This window comes from Zosterops lateralis (genome assembly GCF_965231275.1).
Source record: "Zosterops lateralis genome assembly, chromosome: 20".
Classification (NCBI taxonomy): Eukaryota; Metazoa; Chordata; class Aves; order Passeriformes; family Zosteropidae; genus Zosterops; species Zosterops lateralis.
In genome coordinates, this window is record NC_139780.1 from 11,164,989 (window position 1) to 11,178,679 (window position 13,691).

At 43.2% G+C, this 13,691-nt stretch overlaps 1 protein-coding gene and 1 long non-coding RNA gene across 4 annotated transcripts in view; one reads left to right on the plus strand and one right to left on the minus strand.

The window, feature by feature from the left end:
* GPR107 (G protein-coupled receptor 107) overlaps window positions 1–9,503 on the minus strand; it is a gene marked incomplete at both ends in the record, with an annotated part of 32,994 nt that extends 23,491 nt beyond the window's left edge. For all 3 annotated transcript variants that reach the window (XM_083875713.1, XM_083875712.1, XM_083875714.1), the window contains 7 exons: window positions 629–679; window positions 888–922; window positions 2,625–2,791; window positions 3,436–3,524; window positions 3,746–3,796; window positions 4,571–4,696; window positions 9,402–9,503. In XM_083875713.1, coding sequence (XP_083731839.1) covers window positions 629–679; window positions 888–922; window positions 2,625–2,791; window positions 3,436–3,524; window positions 3,746–3,796; window positions 4,571–4,696; window positions 9,402–9,503 — 621 coding nt within the window. The remainder of the gene's footprint in view (window positions 1–628; window positions 680–887; window positions 923–2,624; window positions 2,792–3,435; window positions 3,525–3,745; window positions 3,797–4,570; window positions 4,697–9,401) is intronic.
* Window positions 9,504–10,352: 849 nt separating this feature from the next.
* LOC310917468 lies at window positions 10,353–10,992 on the plus strand. Its single transcript, XR_014591456.1, has 2 exons — window positions 10,353–10,496; window positions 10,924–10,992. It is a non-coding gene; the product is annotated as an uncharacterized lncRNA (long non-coding RNA).
* Window positions 10,993–13,691: the final 2,699 nt, after the last annotated feature.

Genomic DNA, 13,691 nt, shown 5'->3' on the forward strand with positions numbered 1-13,691 from the left:
TCAACAGAATTCCAGATGCAAAATCATTGCACCTATCTAGGATTATGCACTCTGGTAATCCAAGCCTGTTAAGTATCAGTGCTTAACTTGGTTCACCACAGAGAAAAGACAACCACAAGTATCATTTATTTGACATGGCAAAGCATAAAATTTTTATTATACTTGCCCTGCAGCTTTTCTGTTCCTCCCCCAACTATGCAAATTGTGATAGCTCTGGAAATGACATCTGTGTCAGATAACAGAATTTAAAATGTATTTGTTTTATAGCAACCAACCATCACAACAGAACCAGGGTGTCCAAACAAAGCATTAATCTGATTTCATACAGAGGATCTTCCCCTTGAGTCATCAGCCAGGTCACAACTATTTGTTATCAGTGATCTGCACTACTGGCATCACAGTAAACTTTAATATGCTGAGGCTTGTAGACTGATAGTTAGAACAGCATCAAAACAAAGCAAATTTAAAAACACCTCCCATAACATAAAAAGGAAGATTTCCATCATTGATGGAAATGAATAAATTTTCAGGCAAACTCCTGCTACCAGAAAGACAGCTACATCCCAGACTTTTACTTTTCCAAAGTAGGACAGTGAAGGAACTGTGTTTAGACACTGACAGACCCTACCTGAAATGAAAAAGTTCCTCCATCATCGTGAACAGGATGTTGTTCTACCATCTGCTCAGAAAATGAAAAGAGACCTTTAGATTTTATGAAGAAGGTAACTAAAACATTTGACTACATCAACCAGACAATCAAATTTGCATTCTGTATATTTACAGGGGAGGCTGAGAGCAACAGCAAATACTCTCCATTTTTCTGCTACAATTATACTGGAGTATCCCCCCAGGTTCTTTCTGAAAGAGAACTCCAGATAATTTCTTACCTGGGAGGGTGTTGTACTTCGTTTGGACTTCTTACCTAGAGATAAAAGTATTAATGTCAGTTAATGTTAATTAGTGTTTGCATTAGACATCCTCAGAAACCACCACGTTGTGAATACCTTACTCACATCTTCCTACACTTGTCTGCATGGCAGTTTCCCAGCTAATCATTAACACAGATTTTTTTTTTTCCACAGTCTCTCCTTACTCTCAGAGGACTCTTCCCACAGCCAGCACTCATTCAGAACACATCCTCAAATGCCAGGATATGATTCTCTACTCTTACACCTCCTACAAAAGCCTACCCCAGAAATCTTTTCCTCTGGTGAGAGGGACCAGAGGCAGGTGACCTAAACCAGATGCAAGCTATAGCTCTGACATTTTATGTTATGACTGAGTATTGTTAATCTCACTGACAAATCACAATCTGAGCATTAATACGTAGCCTGACAAACATATGGAAATCCTAATTAACCGTGAGGAAGGAACAAATTCTCAGCTTTCCACTGAGCTCCCAGTAAAAACACAAACAAACAAACAAACCACAAAAGCATACGTGACCTGCCAGGTCAGCACGTCCTCTGAACTTGAGATGACAGGAGCCTTCACAGTCAAGCTTACAGTTTGACTCTACTTCTGTAAGAAGCTTTTCAAACATAAGGTCATCTCTTTCTACCAGGAAGCAAAAGTTCAAGACCTGAGCTTTGCGTTTAACTCTCACATCTCAATGCACCATCCACATTCATGCTACACCTTTTACACCAGAGAAAGCTAAACAAGAGCTGTCAGACCCATTATCTTCCAGGGCCATCCATCCTTGGTTCTTGACTTGTTACAACAGCTGCCCAGGCTTGTGAATGGTATCAAAGCTTGTGAACGTGACAGGCCAAGACAGACTACCCCAGATCAGACTGCTCAACAGTCTGATCTGAAGTCTAAACTCTGCCAGGAAGGGATAACATGAGCTAATCCTATTAGAGCTGAGACTATAAAATTGTTTTGTCTGCTGGTCTGGAAGCCAGACAAAGGTTTGTGCCTCCTAGAAAGATTACTGGTACAGTTACTCCTCCCTCTCCATAGTTTCTAAGTGATAGGAGTTCAACTCATACAAACAGCGGCTGGAAAGGACTTGTGAAGACAAATCCAACTTCTGACTCAAAGCATACCTGGTGTCAACTGTATCATGTTGGCCCCAGTTTTACTTCAAGCATTTAAAACTTCAAAATATGGAGACTGGATTGCACAAATGATCTATTACAATACTGGAATAACTATTTAGGAAAGACACCTTATTTATTTTACTTATTTTCTGTCCTATTATCCCATCTGAAACATCCAAGACTTAATAAAAGGAAACAGACATTGTGTGCCACTACTAAAAATTGCTTGAAATCATTATCCTTCTAACCTTCCTTCAACTAGCTGTTGGTGGCCATAAAATTCCCCCTTTAGCCTTCTTCTTGCCAGACAAAAGAAAACCGAGTTGTTGACCCCTCCTCAGAGGCACTGAAGGCCTCCAACACTCATTGTCTCTCTGATGGATCAACAGGACTGGTGAACACAAATCACTGAGCAGGAGATTCCAGTCCCAAAGGCAGCTCTGTGCACAGGTTTACAGAGGATGTACATTAAATTCCAGCCCCAGAGGACCCCAGAAAGTGACCACAACTCAGTGCTGGATGGACAGCAATAAGGAATCAGCAGTGAGAGCACACACAGGTCAGGTTTAGCTGGCTTACCTCTGCCATCTGTATTTTCGTTGGTCTTTGGAGGATTTTTACCAGAATCGCTGCTTGGTTCAGAAGTTTTTAGCAGCTTGGTATTTAAGGCAGTACCATTTTCCTCAGATACAAATAAAATTTTAGGTAACAAAGGAGCAGCTTCTTTAGAGAACTGTACTTTCACACTAAAGAAACAAAGAGGTTTTATTACAAAATGAAAACAAACCAACATTTTTAAAGAGGCTGTCACAGCCATACACCCAATAAAGGAAAATCAACTTGTCTTGACTTGCTTTTTGTACCACAAAGAACAGGCAAGAACCAGATCATGACTTACAGCAGAACTGATTATTGTGTTACATTCTACATGAAATACAAGAGCGGATGAAGAAAATTAAGTTTCTTCAGCTTTGGTGAGCAGAGTCTCCCAGAAACTCCATTACCACACGTGAGCTCTTGCAAAAGAGAGCAATACAGACTTGAAGGTACTTCCATAAAAAAAAAGAGATAATTCAAGACAAACAATAAAATTGCATATTGAGTGCAAAAGTGACCCAAAACATCAAAGCTCATTAAGCTCATTGACCACAATTTAGGTAGGTTGCTTTTGCCTGCTGTCCCCTTACCCCTACAATAAGCAGGAAGAATTCTTGGATCATCTTATATTGCAGATGTTTTACACTTACCTCCCCCTCAACTCTCCTGTAACCCCTTAAAAAAAAAACCTACATGCCCAGCAGCTTTCCAAGCCCTTAAAAAATCCCTCAAGTGTTACATTGTGTTCAACTAAAGAAGTAACTTTAAAGCATATTGTACACTCTTTACTCACACTTTAGTTTTCATGTCCAGAAGTAAGATCACAACAGAGACATCTGGCGCTGGCGTCTTCTTCAAGATACAGTAATCCACTTCTTCATCCTGGTAACATGAACAAAACATCTCCCAAGTGCCCTCTGGACACATCCCCCTCCAGGTATAGGTTACCATTCTTAGCCCAGCAAGCTGTAAATCCAAATTATCCTTCACATCCTCCCATGTCTAAAGATCCCCCCACCTTTTTTTGTTTTACTTTTTCCAACCATTTCCAGAGTCAGGTAATGAGATGTCCCAGCTTAGAAAAGCAAGTTCACTTCTCTTACCAGGTAAGTGGAGAAGCCATCGTTCCTTGTTCGATCCAAACTGAATCCCAACTATGAGACAATTGAGAAGAATCTGTCAAATTGAAGCCAAACCACTACTGAAAGAGTCAAGGACACTGCTTTCTAAACAAGTTAACCTACATTTAAGGCAGAGTCCAGGTATTTGTCTCATCAAGTAATTTAGCAAAAAAATACATTTGAATGTAACAAACTCATCCATATCTACCAGGAAAAAAGATATGATTCAAACCCAAACTGAATCTGGATTACCTTCTATCTCTGAACATTTTAACTTACTTCAGTATTATTCCACATGTCTTTGCTTGAAAAAACCATTCAATAATTTTATAACAATGAAGAGGTGAAACTGTGCAGAGTAAAAACTCAGGTTTGTTATCTAATCTAGTATTTCAGTCTTTCTATTAAAACCCCTAATATAATGTGCTATATAACAAGCATTAGAGTTCTGTTAAAAATAACACTGTCATTGCTCTGGAAACCTACTGACACAATGATCACAAGCTGAATTGCAATGCAACACAGTGTGAAAAAATCTCACATCAGAGGACTGTTAGGAAATTGATGTTCAATGTAAGTTATAGATGTGTGCATAGAGCTCAGCAGAGGACCAGTAAGTTAAAGGCTCTTCCTTAAAGCACAATGGAGAGTGCTCAGGAATAAATCTCAATACACAGATCCTCATAATTGGCTCATGCTGGGGAGCAAAGCCAACAGCATCAAGAGTTTGGATCTGACACCTGAGACAAGTGGAGGCCACCAGTGCAAGGGCAATTACACAGGAGACCTCACAAGAAAGGAACTCACTGATAAACTGTCCATGTCAGCAGGGCTCAACGGTGGCTTCAGGGAAAGGTTGCTGACATTGACTCTCATGAAACCATCCTTGAAGAAACCAAAGGTATTCAGGTGCACTTTCTGTCTCATATCATCCTGTTAGAAAGGAAAGCAAGTTTATAAACGCATGCAGTGTCATTTGCTGCAGCCAAGGGGAAGCAGGGTGAGTGATTGACACTTGAATATTCATGCAAAATATCTAATTATGCAAACAGGAAATCTCTTTAGGATACCTTCAGATGTAACCAACTATTTCACTGGAATGGACCAAATTTTCCAATAACCCGAACAGCAAGAACTTTAAACAGATGTTTCTGCTAACTGCCTGGCTATGCTACTGGGAAATAGGCAAGCAAAATTCTGGAAGAATTTAAGCATCTGGCATCACTGATTAAACAGCAAAATCCCCCAAAGTGACTGTAGATACATCAAGACAGCTATTGTTTGAATGCTGGCTACTGTCACTGCAACAGACTGAAGAGGAAATAGGTGACTTTGGGGATCTTACTTAACCAAGAGCTGGGGTTTGGCCAAGGGTTTAACAAATGCACTGTCATCCCCTCAGTCACCTGTGCTAGGCAGGGTCAGTGTTTGGACAAGCAAACACTAATACACTGAAAAACTATGTGTGAAAATAAAGTTTTGTATGTAGTCCCATACCTCCAAATTATTTTTACCATTAAAAAAAAAAACCCAAAAAAAACCAGAATAAATACCAAAACCAGAATTACTTGGGTTGGTTTCTCTAGCAGGAAAATGCTAATTCCCTCTGCTACACCCAGTTCGGCTGCAGAATAACTTCCTTTCTCTCAGTCTGGCAAGGAAACCATAGCAATTGATCTCTTCTCATGCCCTGCACAGCTGATAAAGGTTCAAGTACAGTGAGCTTTATTTTTAAAAAAAAATAAGGAGGCCATGAAGGACCTCATATGGAAAGTAGTTGACGTCACACACAACTGCCACATCAGATGACAAAAGGTCACATCCCCTGTCTGCAGCTGGTCCCTCAAACATACTGGGTCATTAATTAGAGGAAAAGCAGAAACAAGGCAACAGAAATCAAAAAGCAAATTTACAACGCAATTTAAAACATTTGCCAAGTTGGCACTAAAAAAAAAAAAGTTTCTTCCTCCAGCTTCTTCTAGGAAAAGATAATCAGATCGTAGAATACTCTATAAAGAGAAGTCAGCTGCTAAGGGCAAACTGCTCTGGAGACAGCCCTGGAAATTGAGCTACAAATTGTACAAGTACAAAAAGTTCTTTCTCTCCCTCCACCCCAGTATTCATTTTGACGTCTCTGCACAAAATGTTCCTGACTCATAAATATCACTCACTGGAACAGCAGGACACTAAACCTGACACAGCTAACCTGTAATCCAGCTGTAATAAGATCACCCTAATAGAATCAAGTTAACCTGGCAAATAACCAGATGGGTCCCTTAATGCTCAGGAGAGGAAAAAAAAGTTAAGTGACACAGGGCTTTCAGCAGATGCTTTGTTTAACAGAGGATTAGAGCTCTGCTGTCTTCAGGTTCTAGGCCACGGAACATGCTTGAAACAAGAGCCCACCTGGTTCCTCTAACACTGCATTCCATGTAACTTCCCTGCCAGTACAGAAAATCCATCCTGGCTCTTTATAGGGCACATCAGATGTGTTAACCCCATCTGGACAGAGAAGAGTTTGGGTGAACCTGAGGGGGACACTGTGTCATCCAGCCACAAGGTTTTGTACCTTGCGAGTGTGACCAGGGGCAGCTACTCAGTTTAGAGCATTTGCAGGAGCTCCTCAGTTCAACTGAAGTGACTTACTCTGCTCATTTACTGATCTGCTCCCCACCACCAGCAGATAATTAATATACAACACATACCACTTTCCTCCCTGGTTTTATCTCAGCTTTGAGTGCTTAGAGTTTACAGATTTAGTTCACAAATCCTTCAGCTTTACATGATCCCACACACACACTGTCACCAGTTGCCACCCAGCAACAGCAAGAGCATCTACCGCTCCACATATTGACAGCCTAAAGACACTGGCTTACCAATGGGGTTGAAAGAACCCAGCTTTTATTTATAATCACTCAACTGCTGACTTCAGAAATATTTAAGTTTACAACGAAGGTGTGAACCCATACAAGTGAATGGTTCAGCATCTAAGTTGTTAACACACACGTTAATTTAATTTACATAGGATGCATTTAAAATTAAGCCTGCTCTACTGAGAAGAAATTATCTGGAACTCATCACTAACAGTCAAACCAATACCTGAAGTTCTCAAGCTTGTTTCCATAAAAACCTTCCCCAGTTCCTCCACTCCTGTAGGATAAAAAGTGATCCTGCAACACTTGAATAAGGTTTTACAGGGAAGTGGAATCCATGATCCCATAGCTCATAATGGATAGAAAAATATTCTCTACCATTTTATCCTAAATCTAATTGGGATCACACTGTCAGTGCAGAGAAAGTTCCACTAGAGAGTGCTTACCCTTACGTGGAAAGAATCGTATTATTTGTGTGAGACTAATAACAAGGCTTATAATTTGCATAAGACTAAGTGAATATTGTGAAAGGTATTTTCAACCTGAGCTATTGAAGTCTGAAGCCTATCAACATTAAAAGGTCACAGGTATTTACAAGCAACCATTGAAAACCAACATTTTCTCTATAATTCCATATCTGATAAAGGCTTCTTTTTGGCCAAGAGAAACATTTCAACTACAGTTACTTCTGGATTCCTCTGAAAATTGTTTCTGTTGGTCTTCTGTAACTCCCAATTATTGTAGGGTGTTGTTGTGGCTTTTTTTTTTTTTTTTTTTTTGTTGTTGTTGTTGTTGTTGTTGTTGTTGTTGTTGTTTTGTAGGGGGTATGCGGTGTTAGTTGAGGTTTTTTGGGGTTTTTTTACATTTCTCATTGAACTAATGAAGCTGATAACAATTGCTGCCAAGGAGGAGCTTCTCTGGCAAAGTCAGTCTAACAGCAAAATGCAAGCAAATAATTACTGCAGAAAAAAAAATTAAAAATGAACTTTTGTTCACTTCCATAAAGATGACAAGTTATTTTTAGAATGGAAATTACCAGACTGTGGCTTGTTTTTCCGACAACAAAAAAGCTTCCCGTTAGCTCGGTAATTATGAAGATACAAGAATAAAACTATTCTGAATTAAGCAATAACAGCTTGTTTGAGGAAACCTAATATCAAACACTCCCACGAAACTGTGGCCTTTAGCTTGGCTCAGCGTCAAGGCACACTTGTAAGAGCACCAGAAAGGAGCTTTCATTGTGAAAGGACTCAGTTGTTGGAGCCTAATGTTTACATAAAGGCTGTAAAGCAGGGGATGAAAGAGGAAGAGAGGAACGGCTCTAACAATAAAGTTCATGTTTATAAAGCAGGTGGGCAGAAGCATTAACTCACTGCTACTCCTCACAGCCCTTGGTCAGTCAGTGCTGCAGCTTCCACAAAACAGCTGCAAAACCAAACCCACACCCCACTCTGAGGGGAAAAAAAAAAGCAAACAGGATTTAGTAACTGATCCAGGCAGTCCCTAACAGGGACTAAAAGCCACTATATTTGATACTCAGAATATTTTCTTGAAGCAAATTGGAAAGTTTTCTACTTAAGGGTAAAGAATCACCTCAAGAGGAAATCCTTCAGCACTCAGCTGTTTGTCACAAATTCTTCAAAACAACGATGTAACTAGCACAAGCCTCCTAATTTACTGCTTCAGGAAAAAGTTTACTTCTCCTGAAGTACAACAATATTCCTGTGGTTGCGCTTTAAACAACTACATAGAGAATTTCCTACAAGTAAGACACAAACACCTCCAGCAGTTACTGTATCCCAAAGCCTGAGGTGGAATTCCTGCAAAGTTCTGGATTCTCCCTAAGCTGCTCCAACAGCACAGCAATGCAGGTCCCAGCCATTTACCACTTTATTGCCTCTTCCAATGTTTCTATCGGCAGAATACTGCACATTGTTCACAACCAAAACAAAACTTAAATCCTGAAAACTTACAGAGCTTTCCATGAGCTCCACAGAAGCCGTTAAAGGGCATCAGGGCAGTTCTATCCCATAATAACTGGGCAGCAGCTCACACAGAGCACGACAGGGAGCAGCACATCCTCAACCTGACCTCCGGCACCTCCCCTCAACCACCCTGAATAACGAGTTTGTCGCAAATACAGTCACAGGATGGCACACCACTCCTTCAAAGTACACCCGACAGTCTATGGAACCAAAACAGAAAGCTGCCAGCATCGGTTTCCTCAGTCTCTACTAATTGCTCGGTTAGTGGAAAGCAGCTGCAGCCCATGCCCAGGACAGGAGGGTACTGCAGGGCAGAGCTAAACGGAACTCAACCAAAATCCACCTAGAGAAACCTCTCCCTCAGCTCACGCTCAGCCCTGTCTTACCACATCGCTTTCAACGGAACGTCAAGCAGTTACAGCTTCAAACTACGGCAGTTCTGAGGCCTCTGCACACGCTTCACCCCCGGCTAAGGAACAGGCGGCCAGAAAAAGCAGGACGGGACTCTGGGGATGCGGTACGAGGGAGCGGGAGGATAACGGCAAAAGCACAACACGGCGGGGCCCGGGCGGGCTGAGGCCGGGCAGGGGGGGAGCAGAGGGAGAGCTCAGAGAGAAACGAAGAGAAAGAAGGGTCAGGACACGCAGCAGAACGAAAATAAAGAACATGGGGAGACCAATTCCGGCCCGCGGGCGGTGCGCGGGGCCGGGCCGGCCTCACCGCTCCCCTCAGGGCACCCGGGGGCCGAGCCAGCGGAGCCGGGGGCGGCGCAGACCTTACTTTGAGGGTGAGGTGATGGACACGGGCGCGGGCCGGGCCCGCGCGAAGCAGGAGCAGGAGCAGCAGCGGACCCAGCACGGCCCCAGCACCGCAGGCCGCCATCTTTGTTCCAGCGTCAGCGTCCCCCGCGCGCCACTTCCAGGTCAGGCCAGTCACGTGTCGGGCGGGGGTTGCATCACGTGAGGGCGGTGGGCGGGGCCGGGTCCTGTCGGGGAGTCATGGAGGGGTTGGGCATGGGGGGTCCTCCAGTGCCACCCCCTGCCCGGGCAGGGACACCTCCCGCCACCCGCGGTGCCCCCAAACCCGTCCGACCCGGCCTTGAACGCTTCCCGCGGAGTAGCCTCGCTTTCTCTGAGCGATTTCTGCCAAAGCCTCACCACCCTTCCCAGGGAAGAATTTCCTCCCAATATTCAGCCTGAATTTTCCCTCTTTCGGTTTGAACCCACTTTCCCCTTGTCCTGTCACTGCAATTTCTGCCGAAGAGTCCCTCTCCGGCTTCTGCAGCCCCTCCACATCCTGGAAGGTGCTCTGATGTCTCCACACAACCTCCTCAGGCTGAGCAGCCCCAGCTCCCTCAGCCTTTCCCCACGGGGAAGGCGCTTCCCGCCCTTTCCTCTCCCCCTGAGGCCCTTCTGGGCTCCGCTGGGTCGCCCCTGCCCACGGGCTGCTCCCCACCATGTCCCCCAGGTTGGATCAGGCTCCTCCGTGAGGGCCATGGAGGCAGCCGGGCCCTGTGCTGGGTCCCTCCTCAGCCCTGGAACCCCCTTTGGCAGTGGGGTCCCTTTTGGGTGGTGGGTCCCCCCATGGCCATGGGGCTCAGAGAGGGGCACTGGCCCTAAGGAACCCCCTAAGCCTCCCCCAGACCAGCCTCTGTGGGGTGATGCCAAGAAAACAAAACAAAACAAAACAAACAAACCAAAAAAAAAAAGTCTGGAGCTCTTCCTACCTCAGCCCTGCAGCATCGTCCACAGGGAGATGTGGGATGGTTGTTTATAGGGAAGGGTGAAGTGGTTGTTTCCAGCTCAGCCGTGGATCTACCAGCAAGTTCCAGCTTCTTCCTGGGAGCTATGGCAACAGCAGACGTCTGAACATCAGGTAGTCCAAACAACAGGAAAATTGCTTTTCTATTTAAAGCCAGGGTTAAAGTATTGATTTTGAATATCGCCAGAAAAATATGTGACAAACAAAAGGATTTCTGCTTCTTTACAGGATTACTTTGGCACGTATTTAAACTATTTTGCACCTATTTAAGCTAGTAGTTGTAGTCACATTTACAAGTAAAACAAAAAGCAGATTGGGCCTGGTTTCCATGACTTGTTGCTCAAAATGAGAGTAACACAAGAAGCAAAATGAACATGAATAGGGCAATTAAAATGGCTTCTTGGTCGACACATTGCTAAAAAACCATAAATTTGAAAGACTGTGCAACGGGGAGCCATCAATGTCAATAAATCTAATCTTTCAGTGAGGAGCCTTGTGCTTTCAGCTCCCAAGACTCAGATATTCTGATTTTCTCTTTCAGTGTGTGGAGTAACAGCTGTGCAAGTTCTGTTGTCTAGAGACAGATAAACAACTGGACTGGACCAGGCAAGTGAGGGTGAAAAGGGAGAGAAAAATCAATGGCCTTGACCTTTATTTTATCAAGACTGTGTAGTATGTCCCATCTTTCTTAATAGAGATGATTCAGATGTTCCTGTACATTCTTTCTCACAAATTCATTTCCCCCTTGTATATTCTTAGGCAAAGAAAAAAAAACCAAACAAACAAACAAAAAAAAAAAACAAACAGAGAAATCTCACCAACAGCCAAAGAAACCTGGACAGATACCAGGAAATATCTGGAAGCATGAAAAAAAAAAATCTGTTTATCTGGAAATGTTCTTTCTCTGGGCAGTACATACGTGTGCCACTAGATGTCCTGGCAGCATCAGCCCTCGCACCGCACAGAGCTACAACACAGGTTGGAAAAACCCCACGGACCTTACAAACATCGGATGATTTGTTCTAAAAAACCCCTGTTAATTTTCTTGAAATTTGGCGGTGGGTGGGGGGTTGCTGGGGTTTTTTGGGGTGGTTTTTTTTTTTTTTTTTTTTTTTTAAGACTGTAAATATTATAGTCCCTGTGTACGGGCCATTTGGGAAACCTGGGAAGTTTTGGCTCCTGAGGAACAGCTGCTTGCACCCACAGCTGCAGCACAGGCTGCCGTGCTCCACTAACAAGTATCAGGCACACTTTGACTGCTTGAGTGGTCAAGAAAAAATTCCCCTATAATTCTGGGATTTGGTTCAGCTGCAGAGCGTTTTTTAGTGTGAGGATGCTGCCTTAGGGATCTCCCTTCAAAACCTTCCTTAAGAAGAATAATCATGCTTAGTCTAAGGATGATTCCTAGCAATCAGGGATTTTTATGCAACACAATGGAAATTTTCTGAAGATCTTTATTTTTTTTCAATGTTTCTTCACCAACTATTAGGATATTGTAGTAACTTTAAGTTCTCTAATTACCTGTACAAACTGAACAAAAAATAGAATTTATAACATGGTTACTTTCTTTGACTATGCACTTTTCTAAGAATTTGTATGTAAAAAGATCTCTGTACTTAAATTTACACCTTTATCAACATACAAAGCAGCTTCTGACTGTCATTAATAAGCTGTAGCAATAACTTTCGTTGTGAGATTTATTTGTTTCATTGCAGCTTCCACACAAGATCACTTTGCTGTAAGTCTGCTGTTCCCAGTACAAGCAGTCATTCTTAGTCTGGATATTTTTTTTTCTTTACTCCTTAATTGTAATTAAGCATTCAATTACTGTTTAATCACAGACTAATATAAAAATCACAGTCTGGGTTTTTTTGTGGTTTTTTTTTTTTTGTTTTGTTTTGTTTTGTTTTGGTTTTTTTTGGTTTTTTTTGGTTTTTTTTAGTGTATCATGGACAGCTGTCGAGGTTGGATGGAAGGTATCAGCAGTGTCAGAAAATCATGCTGGAGGAACAGTCTGCAGGTACAGCTCAGCACAGAATGAACCAGATTGCCATTTTTTTGAGCATATTTTGTTTTATTTTGAGCCAGGTTACAGGCGTGGAGTGGGGAGGTGAGCAAGATAACGAGACCCAGAGCAGGAGCCACTCAAGATCCAGTCCCACGGGCACTGGGGAAAGAGAGAAGAGTCGGTGCAGGGGTTAGGGCTGGAACCAGCCAAAATCGGGGTGATCTGCTGAGTTCACACCAATGAGTCAGGGGCAAGGCTGGCTTGGGAACCCATCTGCAGTTTGGGTGATGGGAACCAAAGTCAGTCACAGTCTGATTATGGCTGGGCAGGTCTACAGGGACAAGGCAGGTCTAAGATAAGGTCAGATGTGAACTAGGCTCCATATCAACAGGATCTACCGCCAGGCACAGCCTGAGCTGGAACTGGAACCCCTTAAAACACGGGGCAAAGCAGCTGGGATTTCAACCCGGATCTTAAATTAAGCCCCTGGCTCCATGGGCAGAGGGTGTGGGCAGAGGCCCCAGGTGAAGCTGGGCAGGGCCATTAGGGTTTATCAGGTGTTTATCAGGTTTTGATCGGGCCCCTCTGGGCCCTGATGAGGCATTAAAGAACACCGAGGGCCCCTGGTGTGTCTGAGTGATCTGTGTAATGTTGTAACAGCAGAGAGGAAACAGCTGTGATGATGATGATGGCCTCTAGGAAAGGTGTGTCCTCTTCCTTTCCTGGTGCTGTTTCAGTCCCAGTGTATGAGAGGTTACAAGCAACATCCAGGTTCCTTATCTTGGACATGGATAATTCGAGTAGAATTGTAAAATCAAAGGGAAGCAGCTGTAAGGGTGATAAATCTGGGGGGAACAGTATGTCCTCTTCCTGCTATATCCTGGAAGTGCTTGTCCATGCTCTCAGAGTTGTGATTTTTCTTGCTTTGCATAAGTAAGCAAACACAGAGTAAAAAGGTTTAGATTGAGCTGTAGTTTAGGGGTTATTTTATCTACTTCATAGGGTTTCTCAATCACTTAGCAGTGAATCTGCCTGTTTCAAAGGGGGATTGGAGTTTCTCAAACAAAGTCCTGGCTTTCTAAAAATGGAATTGCTTCTAATTGGGTTTTGGAGCTGAATCTGGGAGTGTTCTGAATCATAACAACAGGGGAGATAAACAGAGAATTTACAAGAATAGGCCCATATCTGTTTAACAGATCTGCATGGTCTTGTTCTCAGCTTGGCTGAGGGAAAATTCCTACCCAGCTTCTGTTGCTCAGATATGGATTGTGTTGAGTAGAGAAGTGCTAGATAACTTCTAA